Source organism: Liolophura sinensis, chromosome 8, assembly GCF_032854445.1.
Source record: "Liolophura sinensis isolate JHLJ2023 chromosome 8, CUHK_Ljap_v2, whole genome shotgun sequence".
In the NCBI taxonomy this organism is placed as follows: Eukaryota; Metazoa; Mollusca; class Polyplacophora; order Chitonida; family Chitonidae; genus Liolophura; species Liolophura sinensis.
Genome location: NC_088302.1, coordinates 11,440,097 through 11,456,292, shown reverse-complemented (window position 1 = coordinate 11,456,292; position 16,196 = coordinate 11,440,097). Strand labels below are relative to the sequence as shown.

Below are 16,196 nucleotides of genomic sequence, written 5' to 3'. Positions count from 1 at the left end.
TTACCTTTTATCAGGTGACAAGTTTTGTTGGATTAAGATTGATTCATCCACCTTATAGAGCCATTTAGGAAGGCATTTTTTTTGGTGAAGTGTTGAACAGTTTCTTATCAGAAAAAGTTAAATGCTGGAATTAAAAGTAACAATTTAAGGCTTTTATGTGCACGTTTACAGGCCAAACTTTGTATGAAATACGGTAAATAACAGACAAATCTGAATTTCCACCAAACACTTACCACTTAATTTGTGCTTCTGTGAACAAAATTTTTAGGTGCAATGACATCAACTTAGATTTAGTTTCAGTAAGATGTCAGAATGTACAAAGATAGCAGTGGAACATGGATAGTGGCTGTTCTGTTCCAGTTTGTGAAATGTATGAGTCTGTCACAAAGTTTCAGTTACCAACATTTTTCATTTGGATAAAGAAAGAATTTTTCTGACAGCTGGTCCATTGTTCCTAGCCTACAAATCAACGCTGTTAATGCTGACATGAATTGGTCTGACATTATTATCTCCCCTTTGTTTTAGAATCTGCTGATGATGTCCCTCTTGACAGCATTGAGGCTTCTGTAATCAACAACAAAACGATTAACTTGATAAAAATCACCTGGCTACCTCCACCTCAACCCAATGGTTTTGTTATCACCTACGAATTGGAGTACAGACGGGCAAAAGACGATGTAAGTACAGATTCCGACTTGTTTTTGAAAATAGTTATGTTTGAATTTTATGGAAAATTTCAAAACCTTGAAAGCTCTTGTGATTAGCCCTTTGAAGTCACGGATTCTTTCAGTGTTTAGTATCATTTTGCACTATGTTCCAAATGAATCGATGAGTAAATAATGTCAGATCATATCAGTGTTTACCCTTAAACTGAATGGTACTTGAAAGACGTGGAAAATAGTTCATAGTATGAAAGTCGGCACTCATGACATTGATCAGTGGGTAGGGAAAGCACTGGTCAGCTGGTAGGAGTGTCATGCCTAGTGTCGTAGGCGTAGCTTTCTTCCAGGCAGCGCAAGTAAATGTTCTGACATGTTCAAAGGACAAGACAGGTCACTTCATCTGCACATGCATTATGAACTTTGGCCAACTGGAATGACTTGTCAACCTTCAGAAACAGATTACGTTCTGCCTATCAGTAACTTGCCAGAAGTTGGTGGTTTATGCCCCTAGTTGACCTTTGTTGTGTGTTTGATCTGTTACAGCATCAGGCCAGTATTGTGTGTATCAGACAGCAGGACTTCACCAAGACGGGTGGCTATGACTTCAAACAGCTTGTTCCGGGAAACTATAGTTACAGGGTTCGAAGCAGCTCCTTAGCTGGGCCAGGCGATTGGACCGATGCGAAATACTTTATTGTTCCTGAACCAGGAGGTATGGGTGACGACACTTGAATGTTTGCGTCATTTTATGTTTTTTATGATCATCTTATCACAAACATGTATATTTCATTGATATTGAGCATACAATTAGTTCTAACTTTTAAGACTATAAGAACATTTGTCTTCACAAGAATACTCTGTCAGAGTAAGCCAGTTCATGTCCCATAAATTTGCTGTAGTGAAAGGTACGAAGAGATGGGGCTGAACTACTTTTGAGTTGAAATACCTGAGACCCATTTCGCAAAAAGTCTAAAGGCTAAGCTTAGATGGCTAACCCAGTTAGCTGACTAGTAATTATGTCTAACCTGTTCCACAGAGAAAATATTTCACTATCGGCTAAAGCTTTTTGCCTTAGATTTTGAAAGTTAGGCCAAAACCCCAAGGCAGCTCAGGAGGTGGTTGGAAAACAGCAGTGTTGACTTTTATGTGTCCCATTTTTTAAAGTTTTTTTTCATTGATTCTACAAAAATAGGAATAAATCACCTTACAACACACAAAAGTGTTTCTATAAATTAACAAGCCACTGAAGAGCGTACAAAGTTGTTGTTGTTTCAATTCGGCCATCTGTTGTAAGAGCTATTGCCCTTGTTATCAGACTGTATCAAAAACGAAACTGGAGGAGAAATTATCACCTTTTTCTGTTATTTGTATATAGTAATTTAATATAGTTACATTTTGAAAATAATTTATTGTATGATAAGCCTGCGAAGCTTAAGGTAGTTTTCCTCTTGTAAAACAACCTGGTCAGTTTTTTTCATAGCCTACTTATGGTAGTCAGCTAAATGACACTTAGCTCTTTTAGCTACAGAAGTTAAATGGGCCCAGGTATTATTTGGTATTATATGCGAACTATAAAGGTGAGTTATTGTGTGAGATAGAATGAGAGGGAAGAGTGAGCCTATTTGCGCAGTAGGTGTACAGTTAAATATTATTTTTCAGATGGGGTTTGATTTAAATATATGCACTAGTTGAGAACATGACTGTTTTTAAACAGTGAGTTTTAAATTCTCTCAACTTTTGTATCTAGTTCTTATGTACCTGTACACACAAGAGACCGGTGAAAACCTTACATTGTTGCAAGGGAATGGTTAATTTTACGTTTTACATAAGATCATAAATAATTCAGTCATTACTAAATATGTCGTACCTTGTGCAATTTTATATAATAATGTTTTATTCCTGATTGGCCTGGCCAATATAATTAACTCCAAATTTGTTGTGACTTTGTTCCAGAACCTCCCACTGAGGCACCAATCATCATGATCGTCATATCAGTGGTTGTCATCGTTGTAATCATCATATTCATCGTCATGTGGTTCTGCGCAAAGAGCAGGTCAGTTGTTTCTCCTCAATTTTACAAGTTATTTGTTTGAAACTGTCAGAACTTTGGTCTTAGACTTACTCAGCCTTCCCTTGTGGATTATATATTAAAAACAAAATTAATTCAAAAAATTATTTTGAAAATGTTATGAAAAGAAAAAGATGCTTATCTGATGGATTTAATTTGTCATGATGAAAATGTAATTTATATAATAATAGTTATATATAATAATAGCTGAGAAGAAATGGAGAATACAGTTGAATTCTGGGTATAAATTGGGTCAACCCTTGACTCATCAAAGGCAGACAAGGGGATATAAATTTTCCATCCAGTATCTGCTCCAAATTTCCATGACATTTTGTGTGCAGATTCTTTTTGTACAACATCAGATCAGATTTGAAATTCGTCCCAATCTATGCATTACTTTTGCATATTTAATTATGTCCTTGATTCTGATTGACAGTTGATTTCCATGAAATAACTGCTTCAAATATTGTCCACTTTGGATAAAGTTTGGTGTTCATATTTATTTAGATCCAGTTATAAAATCATATTTTTCCATGCATAGGTTTCGGATACATGTTATAAGTGAGGGATATAAATTATGTGAATTCCCTTGTATATTTCATTTGGTTGTACTATTTTGTTTTGTGTGTGCCTTGCTGTGCTTTTCTGAATAACCAGGTTCCCTCTAATGTAGATTCTCTGTGTTTTACCTCTTAAATGCCACAAATTTGCTCATTTATGTTTATAAACATCCATTGTGCATGACACATGTCTTTGCCTGTCATTAGGACTAAATTTGAAATTTTCAGATAATTGATACAATGAGTTTGCATGAGAAAATAATGTGTAAGCTTTATTCTACTAAAAGCTTTTGACGAGAAGATAATTTCACCCGTTATCTATTTTTACTTCAGTAAACAGTTTTTAGGCAAATATATTTGAGCAACTTTAAGTTTATTGAAGTGAAAGTGTCTTATTGTGGCTGGTACAGTATTCCTGAGATAGTGACTTATGCCTATGCTGTTTGAGCTGGTGGCTAAAAAACAGGAGTGTCTAAAATTGTCAAGCAAGCAAAGGCTGTGTGTTTCAGATTTCCATACCTGGAAGACTGTATGGTTGAAATTGCCATTCCCCAAAGACTGTATGGTTGGAATTGCCATCTCCCAAAGCTTGTATGGTTGAAATTGCCATTCCCCAAAGACTGTATGGTTGGAATTGCCATTCCCCAAACTTGTATGGTTGAAATTGCCATTACCCAGAGACTGTATGGTTGAAATTGCCATTCCCTAAAGATTGTTTTTTTTGGAATTGCCATTCCCAAAGCTTGTATGGTTGGAATTGCCATTCCCCAAAGACTGAATGTTGGAATTGCCATTCCCCAAAGACTGTATGGTCGAAATTGCCATTCCCCAAAGAGTGTATGGTCGAAATTGCCATTACCCAAAGACAGTATGGTTCAGATTAACATTTTCTAATGACTCTACAATTCCGATACACATTTCACAAACACTGTAATTTCAAGATTTCAATTATGATTTAATGACTTAGAAATCCGTTTGTTTCATTGGTGGAGAATATTGTAACTATCATCTCCAGAAGAGAATTTTGGTCATAACAATTATGATTGTTAATGTTGTGGTTAAATAAACCCAACGAAGCACTTTTTCATGCTAGGACGCCACATTATTCCTGTGTTGCCGGTTGTTATACAGGCTGAGAAAGCAAAGGGAACAAGTGATGGGAGGTCAAGATTCCCGTTTCAGTATTTTGGCTTACATGTACCTTATGGCCTTAAAAATCTGATTTTATAAAGTTAACGAGCTGATCAGAAAAACAATAGCTATGGCCAGTAGGGCTTGTTTCCCACCGTTTTTCGATATAACATGTTTTATTTCAGCATTGATAGTTTCTATTGCGACCAGCGCAGTAGACAGTGTAACAAAGGTGTTTATGAAGTTTCACTAACATTCCAGGATTGGACTGTAATATTATTTTGACCTGCTTATTTTAACAGCCTGTGTTGTTTAGAAATAGTCACAGTCTAAACATTTCCTAATTGACAGGAGGAAAACGACTGTAAATGAAAGTTTTGTGCCTTTATAAGTTCCTCATTTTTCCTATTTCTGAAAGTTGGTATAATGGTGTTTTGAGGTTTGTTGTGATGCCCTTCTGAAAAAATACAAAGCTTCAGCAGCAGGTAATAATTGAGGACCTAAAATGCACGTACGGGGCGAAATTTTAAATTTCTGTTGAATACATGCATTTACCTGAATTCATAAATTCATTGGGCAGGGTAACCTATCCTGTCATGTTGCCAATTTGTACAATAATTGTGTTATTTTCAAAGAAAAATAAGGGTACATTTTGTTGTTTTCCTTTGTGTCAATGGAGTGAACAATATCTAACATGTACTAGCTTGTCTTTTTCTCTTTCTTTCTGGTGGTAGAAACATCGTTCTTGCGCTGTGATTTTTATTTTTGCTTTGTTTTGTGCCTTAGGTTTGTCAATGGGCATGATACGATGTATACATCTGTAAACCCGGACTACTTTTACAGTGGTAAGTCGGTTAGTCCGTAAATCACCCTCAGAAGAGGGATATTAAGGCATGATAATCTAATTACTATGTCTTTTTCTCCTCCCAATCATGGTGGTTTTAGGCTACATCCTCCCTACATTGTGTCAGAAAACCCGGACTATATTGGCATCGGTAAGCATTGTTGTAAGCATAAGAGGAGTCCAGTAAACTCGTACATTTGTCGTGCAATTTCGTTGTTTCCATGACGAGGCTAAAGTGAAGATGTTTGGGGAAAAACTGCTGTCATGTAGATTAGTAGTGTGTTGTGATTTTTTTATATACATCTGCCAAACATTTCCTTTAAAATGTAAAAAATCAATGTACACATCCAGATGGGTGTTGTATCTGTGTAAGTCCCCTTTCAGATTTATGGGGGAATTGGTTATGGCCCTTAACCAAGTTGGCCTAGCACAATCTAAGGGAAGATAACTCTGTGTTGCAGCCCATTACTGGGTGATAGAACCCATTGAATTATACCACTGAGTTATCCTCCCTTAGACAACGTCCAGAGGGCACTATGCCTATCTTGGTCATGGGGCATAAGTGAGTATCGTTTTCACTTTGCAAGCCTCGTGTTAATGATGATCCACCGTGCCGACACACAACCCCTCTGATCTGTCGGGATATTAAATGATAGGACTGAAGCATGAGCAGCAAGTTCTGAGAAAACAGACTTCTCTTAAAGAGTTTAACGTGAATTTTTTTTACATGGCAGACAATGAAAAGTTTGGGCTATAACAAAACCTCATGGGTATGGAAGAAAGAAAAACTTTAGTGAAGTGAAAGTCAATTAAGGCCCTAAAAAAGGTCTTGAATTTCTTGCTTGGAACAAGCTAGGTGTTTGTGTAACATCTTAAGCAAGTTGGGAAATCCAATGATGCCATGTGATGTTCGATTGATTGATTGATTATGGCTTAAGAAATGAAGAAATAATGTACTGTAATGAACACTGGTCATTGGTCAGGGAATGCTGGGCTGATAAAGAAAGACTTATAGTTTTGAAAGCTTGGAAAAGGGTTTGATTATCAAATTAAGAAAAGGATGGGAACCCTAAGGAGAGAAAGCATCACTCAAGGGCTGTATGTTTTCTGGGAGAAGCCCTTCCTCAACTAAAACAGACACGGCCAGTGAATGCAAAGTACAGAAAACTTGGTGAACTTTATTGCAAATCACAAGACAGGTCTCTTCCATCCCCCTTCTCCACACACACACACACACCATCACATCCACACACTCCTTTATTGTAGACCATTTAAGTCAAATGCATATACCTGGCACAGTTTCACTGTAAAAGAGAGGGGAAAGAAAAACGATAAGCACTCTGTTAATGGGAGCCAGTCAAATACTTGGTGGAACGATAGAGCTGTCTGTTTAATTGCAAATTCCACACGTCTACATGTAAGTGTCATAAATTGCTCTCCTCAAGGTTAAATATTTACCATTTCTGTGTGTGTATATACATGTGTAACCTGATGTTTAAGGATTATATGAAAAGTTATGTCCGTTGTACTTTTTATTTAGTTTGTGGCATTTCCTAGCATGTATGAAAGTTAGTTTATTAGCCAGTTTATATTTGGAGGTAAAAATGGTTTTAGAAGACAATACTTCATCAGCTCTCATTCTCACAGTTTAATAATGAGCTAGGCCAGCAAGTGTCGGTTTGATGTGGTTTGTGAATCAATGTGAAATAAACCACTGGCGAGAACAGTAGATGGAGAACTAAGCCTTTTCTGTCATATACATATTGGTAGCTACATTTGCATTGCCAATGGTGATATTCTGAAACTCAATTACCCTTAGCCCTCTACAGAATTAACTTCTGAAATGTAGCTTTAGATGCAGTTTAAATATATAATTTTCAAGATTTCGATGACGAAATGTATTGTGCAGGTAGAAATGCTTATGATTTTAAGAATTCTTATAAAATAACATGTCCAGATTAGATAATATTCCTCTGATGTGCTACAACACTTACAACATGTATAGCTGTCATCAAGTTTGTGGAAGTGACCAAGTTCAGACAGACATTTTGTGATGTCCAAATATTGTCATTTCAGCATACACACCCGACGAGTGGGAAGTTGATCGTGATAAGATTAGTCTCATCAAGGAGCTAGGTCAGGGTTCATTTGGAATGGTATACGAGGGAGAGTATGCAGACGGAAGCCCGAATGGACCAAGGATGGTCGCCGTCAAGGTAAACACATCTTGTGCATGGTTATGGTTTTAATATTGTCTGTAACAGTGTCTGTAGTCTCATACCAGTACTAGTCATTTGTCTCACATTAATCTCTAGTTGCTCAAACGTTTGTTGTGACGTCACGCTATTGTCTGCGCAGTTGATTGTTTTTCAAGAATCCACGCTTGCGAGTTTGTGGTTTGAGTGGTGATGGATGACCACTTGTGCCACCTGAGTGTGCCTTTGACAGGTATACGGTAGAGATGGATTCGAACTCGTGAACACAAGGATCTAAAACATTCCAATATCCCACTGAGCTATCCGGGAAGACCAACCTTCCCTTTTCAGATGAATTTAAACATTGGTTGTGACGTCAATCCTTTGTGTTACCGATCGTAAGGATGTTATATTTGAAGAGTCCGTTGGTTTCTGATCAATGTGAAATTCGTTTTCTAACAGTTTCGTTCTTCGCCTTCATTTCAAATACACTGATATACATTGATGAGTAGCGTCATCAATTCTCTTAAACAAAAATATGAACAGCAAGGTGAACTGGTGGGTCTAATTTGTGGTACTCTGTTTATGAACATGGACATCTCGAGGACCAGTTGTGTCAATGTGATAGAGATAAATAGTAGTATAATCTACTATCTGATTTCCGAAGATTATATGTAAGCTTTCAATCAATTCAGGTCTGCCAGCAACCTGCGGATGGTCATGGTATTCCCCCGGACTCTGCCCGGTTTCCACCCACCATAATGCTGGCCGCCGTCATATAAGTGAAATATTCTTGAGTACGGCGTAAAACACCAATCAGAAAAAAAAAAAAGAAAAAAAAATCAATCAATTCATATTTACTTTCCCCCCATAACTAATCATATAGTCACTGCCCATAATGTTACACACCCAGTAGTAATCTATATAGAGTACAACCGACTAGAGGCCCAGTGGCTAAAAGCTCTAACGCTGTTGCACTAAAACTTCATGTAACATTATCACGAAAGATCAACTATGCTACTTATTATATTACACTATGCAAATAATGTGGCTCAGCCGGCACGAAAGAGCATTCATTCACGCAAATTGTGATTTAAAGTTTTATTTGTTTGAAATGACATCGCACGATTTTTGAAAAACAAAAATCAATAAGTAGGGGAAACAACTCGCATCAGTTGATTCAAGAATCTCCTGTTGCTCATCGTTTCTCCACTACATAATCAAGAATATCTTTTGTCTCTCATTGGTGACTGTCTCTGGTCTCCTATTAATATCTGTCTCTTGTTTCATACCGATACTCCTCTCTTGCTGATTCTTGTCTCATGCTGATAATTATCTATTGTTTCGTAGTGACCGCTTGTCTTAGACTGTTTCTTGTCTCTTTTTCTGGTGCCAGTACTTGTCTCTTGTCTCAGACTGTTACTTGTCTCTTGTGTCTTGTCATGTACAGATTTCTGTCTCTTCTTTTGCCAACACCCTTCTTTTATATCAAACAGATACTTGTCTTACTGAAAAAAGTGCAAGCAGACAGAAATGAATTCCGAGAATATTAGGGAGAGTTCTTTTATTCTTACATGTGCTTCCTAATAATCTTTTGTCTCTGAACATATGTGAGAAGGTCTGCCAGCAACCTGTGGACAGTCCTGGGTTTCCCTTGGGCTCTGCCCGAATTCCTCCTGATTTAATGCAGACCTCCACCGTATTAGTGAAATATTCTTCAGTACAGTGTAAAACTTTAAATCTTTTGTCAAACCCTCAGGCAAATTGTGAATTATCATCCATTATGTTTATTCTAAATTATATTTTACCCATAGTGAAGAAATAATAATTCTTTTTTGAATTCCAGACTTTAAATGAAAATGCAACAATGAGTGACCGCTGTGATTTCCTTCAAGAAGCCACAAATATGAAGTAGGTCTTAAGCAGGTTTTATTATGCTTTCTAAAGGTTGACCGCTAATAATGCAAACCGTGCCTTGGACAGGGAATTTTTTCATTCACCCCACTGCTTGTGGGGTCTTGGTGACACAAAGATGGTTGACATCGCTCACATGGATGTCTCGCAATCTAACATTTGTTTAAGTCCACTTCTCTGTCACCCATACTCCCTGCACACCTGGAAAAGTTAATCAAGTAACTTGCTGAAGGTCGGTGGTTTACACAGAAAACTCAGGGCTCATTTTAACAACCTGCTAACAGATAAAATCCTAATATGACCTGCTAAAAAAAAAATTAAAAGAAAGGAATTGCAGGCCAAATTTCATTTTGTGTAAAATGTCAATTTTCAACAGGACAGCTTTGAAAATAAAAAGTAATCATGAAAGATTTTAAAAAACAAGAACCAAATAATCATAAAACGATCTTCAGTGTTATTGACTAACACCTTGTTGCCTTTACTGTATCACATTATCCACTGATTGACATGTAGCAAGGTACTAGTCACAAATCATTGTACAACAGCAACAACAGGGATTGTTGAGAAGCTTCTCCTGCTGTCAAATCGAGAGAGTACAATATATACACAAAGGATTCAAAGGATATTGTCTGGAAAGTTCAGAGTGCTCTGTGCTCAAAATGTGTGGCACAGGTGTTCGGAGTTTCGGAATTTCACTACATGGGGGGTGGGCAATGCCAAAGTGAACGGGTGAAGGACTCGGCGGGTGAGAACACCTCAGAATACGGGTACTAATACGTCTGATATTTTCAAAAAATGTGGACAGTTTGCAACAATACAGACACCCACTGCCCAAGCCTTCAGACCCAAGGACAATAGCCATCTTAAAAAAAAAACTCTGACTCACAAAGCATTTCTTTTTTGAAATTTATTTTTATTTATTTTTTATTAAAAAAAAAAAACTCATACATTTGCATGTAGTCTGTTTGTCTGTTTGACCATAATATCGTAATACACGTAATTAAAAGCAACCCATGACCTACATCCTCATCCATTTTGCCAATAAAACAACTTTTTTCAGGTTTTAAGTGTGATTTATGGATTTACGTAATGTTGTGGTGGTGACCATAAACTGTGTGGTAATTCCCAGAGCATCTTCAAATGAGGGTTTAGGGAAAACACATGTAATAAAATAAAACAGCAGTTCACATGAAAACGGTAGCAGGTCCTCTCAGATTTGGCCTGCGACTTATTAAATAATATTATACATAGGAGGCCATGGAACATTTTGTAAAACAGGCCCTGTGACTCACTGCTATTATATGATTGATAAATCGTTGAGTATGGTGTTAAGAAGCAATGAAAATGAAGATATTTAATACATTTATTTTTTTATGGTGCTGTATCAAAATCTGTTACTGCTAATGTGTCAGCACATCCATGTGGGATTGTTTTGTGTGTTGCAGGAAATTTGTGTGTCACCATGTGGTGCGATTGATAGGTGTTGTCTCCAAAACTCAGCCCACCTTTGTGATCATGGAGCTGATGGCAAATGGCGACCTAAAGAACTTCCTACGTAAACATCGGCCAGATGACGAAGTAAGATGGCTTTGTTGTAGCTCAGACATTTTGTCATTTCTACATCTTAGTGGCACTCCAGACATTTTGCCATTTCATCATCTTTTTCACATTCAAGACATTTTGTCATTTCAACATTGTTTTGTCACTCCAGACATTTTGCCATTTCATCATCTTTGGAGCAGTACAGACATTTTGTCATTTCTACATCATTATGTCACTCCAGACATTTTGTCATTTCAACGTGTTTGTGACATTCAAGACATTTTGTCATTTTAACATCTTTAGCGCAATTCAGACATTTTGTCATTTCAACATTTTTGTGGCAGTTCAGACATTTTGTCATTTCAGCCTCTTTGTAGCAGTTCAGACATTTTGTCATTTCGACACATTTTCAGCACTCAACACATTTTACTCAAGATAATATAATAAATGTGCGTATTTGTTAATGTGTTTGGTGAAGTTGTTGTCTTCATGGTAAGAGGTATATATGGGTCACACTTCTTTGTACATCAACCCCGGAACTGGCTGCTTACACTTTTTTTGTTGTAACTCTAACAATTTTATCTCCAACTGCAAAGCTACTTACAGGATCTCATTAACCAATATTTTTCTTCAACAGGATAATTGTGGGAGACAACTGCAAGTGAAAGAGATATTGCAGATGGCAGGTGAAATAGCCGATGGAATGGCTTACCTGGGCTTCAAAAAGTTTGTACATCGGGATTTGGCCGCCAGGAACTGCATGGTTGCTGCTGACAACACAGTGAAAATTGGAGGTTTGTAAACAGGCGTGATCACTCGACATTTCCTTCACAAGCTGGTTCCATCCTGTGAAAAAAACACATCATTCTCTGCTGTTACAATGCAATGGTTATGAACTGCCATCCACCTATGAGGTCGCTGTGAGTACAAGTCCAGCTCATGCTGACTTCCTCTCCGGCCATATGTAGGAAGGTCTGTCAGCAGCCTGCAGATGGTTGTGGGTTTCCATCAGGTTCTGCTTGGTTTCCTCCCACCATAATGCTGACAACCATGGTATAAGAGAAATATTCTTGAGTACGGCATGAACAGTGATCAAATTAATAAATAAAATATAAGCTACCTCTTTGCTTTATGTGCTCTTTTATTGAAACACGGTCTACGTAGTGACATACTGGACAGTGTTCCCCATTGGGAGAAGATTTTTGAAAAATTGTTGAATGATCCGATTTGATAGTTCCCATTTTTTTTTTTTTTTTCCCACAAGAACATATTTCAGATGACTGTTACTAATGATCCCATAAAGAGTGATTGTGGTAAATTTTCGCCTCATGAATTATAGTGCATGATGCTCAGTAAAACATTTTTGCAGAAAGATTAGTGTAGAGACATTTGTACATTCAGTTAAGTCAGCTTTGAGGCTGTTCATTGGTCATGGTGATGTAGTATTGCCGATGTATATCAGAACAGCAGAGAATACAAAAACAACACCTCGACTTCCTGCTTTTCAACCGTGGTGTTCAGCCAGTTCTTTCAACTAGTAAATTGTAACATATACGATTTCAGCTGATATGTGCCACAATATATTATTGACAGAATACGTGGCTTTAAAATACAGTTGTGTATACTGTTTATGCATGTTTATTAATTGTTGTACAGGGCTTCTGTGAGGGTCTCATTAGTTCATTCATTGATAAGACTGATTGGCAACTTTGGTGAGCATTGTACCAGAATTTCTAAATTTGAAAGGCACCCTGGCAACATTTTTTGTAAAAGGAATAACAGGGATAATTTTATTCAATGATTCTGATTTGAACAGATTTTGGAATGACAAGAGACATCTATGAGACAGATTATTACAGAAAACAGGGCAAGGGTCTACTTCCTGTGAGATGGATGCCTCCAGAGTCATTAAAAGATGGCAAATATTCTTACGAGTCTGACGTCTGGTGAGTCCATTGTCTGGTGATCAGACATGTCTGATCTCTCTGTAAATATGGTAATTTATCTCAAATTTCACCCCAAAAGTCTGGTTTTAGAGACAGATAAATATCATAGAAACTAACAATATCACCTTATTTTCCAAACTAATCTCAAAACATCTTCCTGCATTCAGTAGATTTGGCAAAATGAGCGTAAATATGGGTCATGCATGTTAAAGGACAAATATTTTTATAGTTTTGTTGTGGACAGCTCCCATGAGAGAAAGAGAGGAAAAAAATACTGTGAGTAGTAAATGGGGTGATGGAACAGAAGAACAATGTGATGACATTTACCTGTGCTTTTGCAGGTCGTACGGTGTGGTTTTATGGGAAATGGCCACACTAGCTGCCCAGCCGTACCAAGGGCTGGCAAATGAACAAGTGCTTCGCTATGTTTTGGATGGTAAAATCATGGAAAAGCCAGAGGGGTGTCCAGACCAACTGTACGTATAAACTTAGCTTAATATATCATGTACATATACATAGCTTTATAGAGAGTCTGTCTCAAAAAGGAGAGGCGGTGGGGAGGTTGGATAATGTATAAAAACTCCAATACTTAATCAGTTTTATAACTGATTATAGATTCAACTCCTGGTTCTTATTTTCTGGATATTTCAAACTCATGTTTGCTGAGGCATTGCCATGTGCCCAATCGAGTAATGAAATAATCTGCAGGAAACATATGACACAAAGGTGATGAATAATTTCACAGGAGATTATTTTTGTAAATGATCTCTGATCAGTGCTGTGGTAATAAAATGGCTTGCTAGTATTAAGACCTAAATAAAAAATGGACTTAAAACCATCTTTATTAGTATACATGTAGTGATTAGTGTTAAAATTGATAATGAATTGTTGAGTAAGTCTTCAAGATCTTATTGGTGGATGATAAAATGAGCTACATATATTTTTGACCCTTAAAAGAAAGGTCCAAATCGGACACAGCAATAGATGAAATAACTGTAAAATCAGCAAATTTTAGGGTTTTTTCTTATGTTAATTTTTGTTTTTCTCTGTTTTCAGGTATGACCTCATGTTGCTATGCTGGCAATTCAAACCCAAACAGAGACCAACATTTTTGGATATTATAGAAAGACTTATTCCTGATTTGAATCCATCTTTTAAAAATGTGTCCTATTTCTTTAGTAATGAAAATAACCCAGACAATCGTGAAATGTACACGGAGGAGTGTGAAGACCAATTACTGGACGGTGATATAGACACAGCTCATATACCACTTACAAACTCACTGGGGGAGCTTGAGCCCTTGCAGTATGAAATGCGGGTCCACCGCCCTGCTAATGACATTTCACCGCACAGCGAGGACGGTCGGCGTGCTGAAGAGGCCGAGGCAGGAGCCTGTGCTGATCCAGCGCGACGCGTCAGCGTTTCATCCAATCCTACAAGTGCAATAAGCTCGAATGGTGACAGTAAAGGAAGCAGTAAAAGTAGTACTGGTAGCTATGCACATAGGAACGGTTTGGCCAATGGACATGGCCCATTTCCACAGACAACTCTCTGCTAGCACAGGCTGACTTAGGCTGCTCTAGTGCTCTGCTTTTACCACAGTTGCCTCCCCTGAAAGGGAACTCGCTTGTGTGGGGAGGCCCATTTGGCCACACATGAATGTAGTCTTCAGATTTTCAGTGATATCAGCAGTGGAAGATCTGCCTGACAAGCTAGCCGGCAAAGTGTGGCGACAAAGCCAAATGAGGTTTTGTGTATAATTTCAAAATGTTTACCTACAGCCATGAGTTGGAAAACGGCCAGATCAAGACAAAAGCCATGTGAGAATTCTGCTGTGTGGAAGTGTTATATATGACCATTATAAAGCAGACTGTATCATGTTTCAACCTGTGAGGTTACCTCATATAACTCACTAATCATCACTTTACATATCCAGTGGGTCTTCTTTCTGCTGCCTTGGCTGTGCATAACAAGGCCATCACATTACCGACCATTTGGGGTTGAATGTGAATTCTCATGGAATCCCCAAAGGTTTATACAGCATGTGTTTGTACTGGGCTAGTAAAATCAAGAAGGGTCTTCCTTTCCGTCACCAGCTGTAACCCATAAAGCACTATGGGCTGGCATCAAATCATCCGTATTTTCTTTAATTTTATTATTAAAATTTTTATTGAGACACTGAAAGAGAAAATTAAGTATTCGTCCCGGTTAAAAATGCATGCAATGTTTACATACCTGAGGAATGTTCTCGCCACTGAAATATTGCTGATGTGGCGTTAAGCCGTAATCATTTATTCATACCTGAGAATGGTGTGTACTTGGTATTAGTGTACACCTGTGGTGTATTTGGGCATGTAGTGTGAGCTCACCCCTCAATGCTGTGCTTTCCAATGTCACTCATTGCATTGTATCGGAACACTCATTCTTGACTGACTCATGAACACAAGAGATGACTCGTTAATCAGAACTTGTAAGATTTTGGTTTTGGCAAAGATTGCTGGTTCAAACTTCAGCTAGATGAATCTGTGGCACTAGCAGTCAAAGTTCCACAAGCTAAATGTAGGAACACTTTAAATCTGTTCAAGTTTCTTTTCCTCTGTCTATACAAGCTTTATTGTCATTGAATTGCCTACTTCACATGGGGACCTACCTGTTTTTTTTTCCTTTGGTTTTTGTGTTGTGTGTGTGTGTGTTTTTTTTTTTTGTTTTGTTTTCTTAACACATAGGCTGCTTTGCCAATACAACATCATATGGAGATCTCAATTTGTAAGCATGATACATTTATGCATGGCTTGTATGTAGGTGAAGGCCATGTTCCTAAAGTAATCTATACATACATACAGTGTCAGCCACCTTTTTAATATATGTACAAATCAAATAGTCTTGGGGAGACACTAAGCCAAAGAAACCGTCAGCAGTCCCTGGCTTGAAGAGACTACACTGGGGGAGACAAGGGCTTCCCCATCCCCTGCATTTTTCTTTTTAGTTAGTATGGGTGGCATTTCTTTTAAACATTGTAGGATGTAAAATCTGACTTCAGGCCAATATTGTATAGCTCTGTTGTAGGACTTGCATCGGTGGGTGCTTACACTCCACAGTCAGAATGTATGTTTATATATAAATACAAATATATCTCTATCTATAAATATATGTATATTTGAAAATGACAACTTAACAATGCATAATTTGTTTTTAAGTGTGTTTTGTCCATGTTGAGGAAAGCCTGTAGATTACTGCTATGTATATTTGTTGGCCTAAGCCGAGATCACATGAAAGTGGAGGGTTTGTTTGTTTTTTTGTTGGTTTTTTTTTTTAGTTTTCATTCACGTCCATC

At 37.6% G+C, this 16,196-nt stretch overlaps 1 protein-coding gene across 2 annotated transcripts in view; it reads left to right on the top strand.

The window, feature by feature from the left end:
* LOC135472231 (insulin-like peptide receptor) overlaps positions 1 to 15,508 on the top strand; it is a 62,254-nt gene extending 46,746 nt beyond the window's left edge. Inside the window, exons 14-24 of one of the 2 annotated variants that reach the window (XM_064751628.1) lie at positions 526 to 677; positions 1,206 to 1,374; positions 2,616 to 2,715; positions 5,367 to 5,416; positions 7,342 to 7,481; positions 9,307 to 9,371; positions 10,820 to 10,952; positions 11,554 to 11,710; positions 12,733 to 12,862; positions 13,204 to 13,338; positions 13,919 to 15,508. In XM_064751628.1, the coding sequence (XP_064607698.1) occupies positions 526 to 677; positions 1,206 to 1,374; positions 2,616 to 2,715; positions 5,367 to 5,416; positions 7,342 to 7,481; positions 9,307 to 9,371; positions 10,820 to 10,952; positions 11,554 to 11,710; positions 12,733 to 12,862; positions 13,204 to 13,338; positions 13,919 to 14,420 (1,733 nt within the window). In that variant the 3' untranslated portion in view covers positions 14,421 to 15,508. Of the gene's footprint in view, positions 1 to 525; positions 678 to 1,205; positions 1,375 to 2,615; positions 2,716 to 5,207; positions 5,267 to 5,366; positions 5,417 to 7,341; positions 7,482 to 9,306; positions 9,372 to 10,819; positions 10,953 to 11,553; positions 11,711 to 12,732; positions 12,863 to 13,203; positions 13,339 to 13,918 lie in introns of both variants that reach the window. The other variant, XM_064751627.1, reaches the window with a different exon arrangement.
* The last annotated feature ends 688 nt before the right edge of the window (positions 15,509 to 16,196 follow it).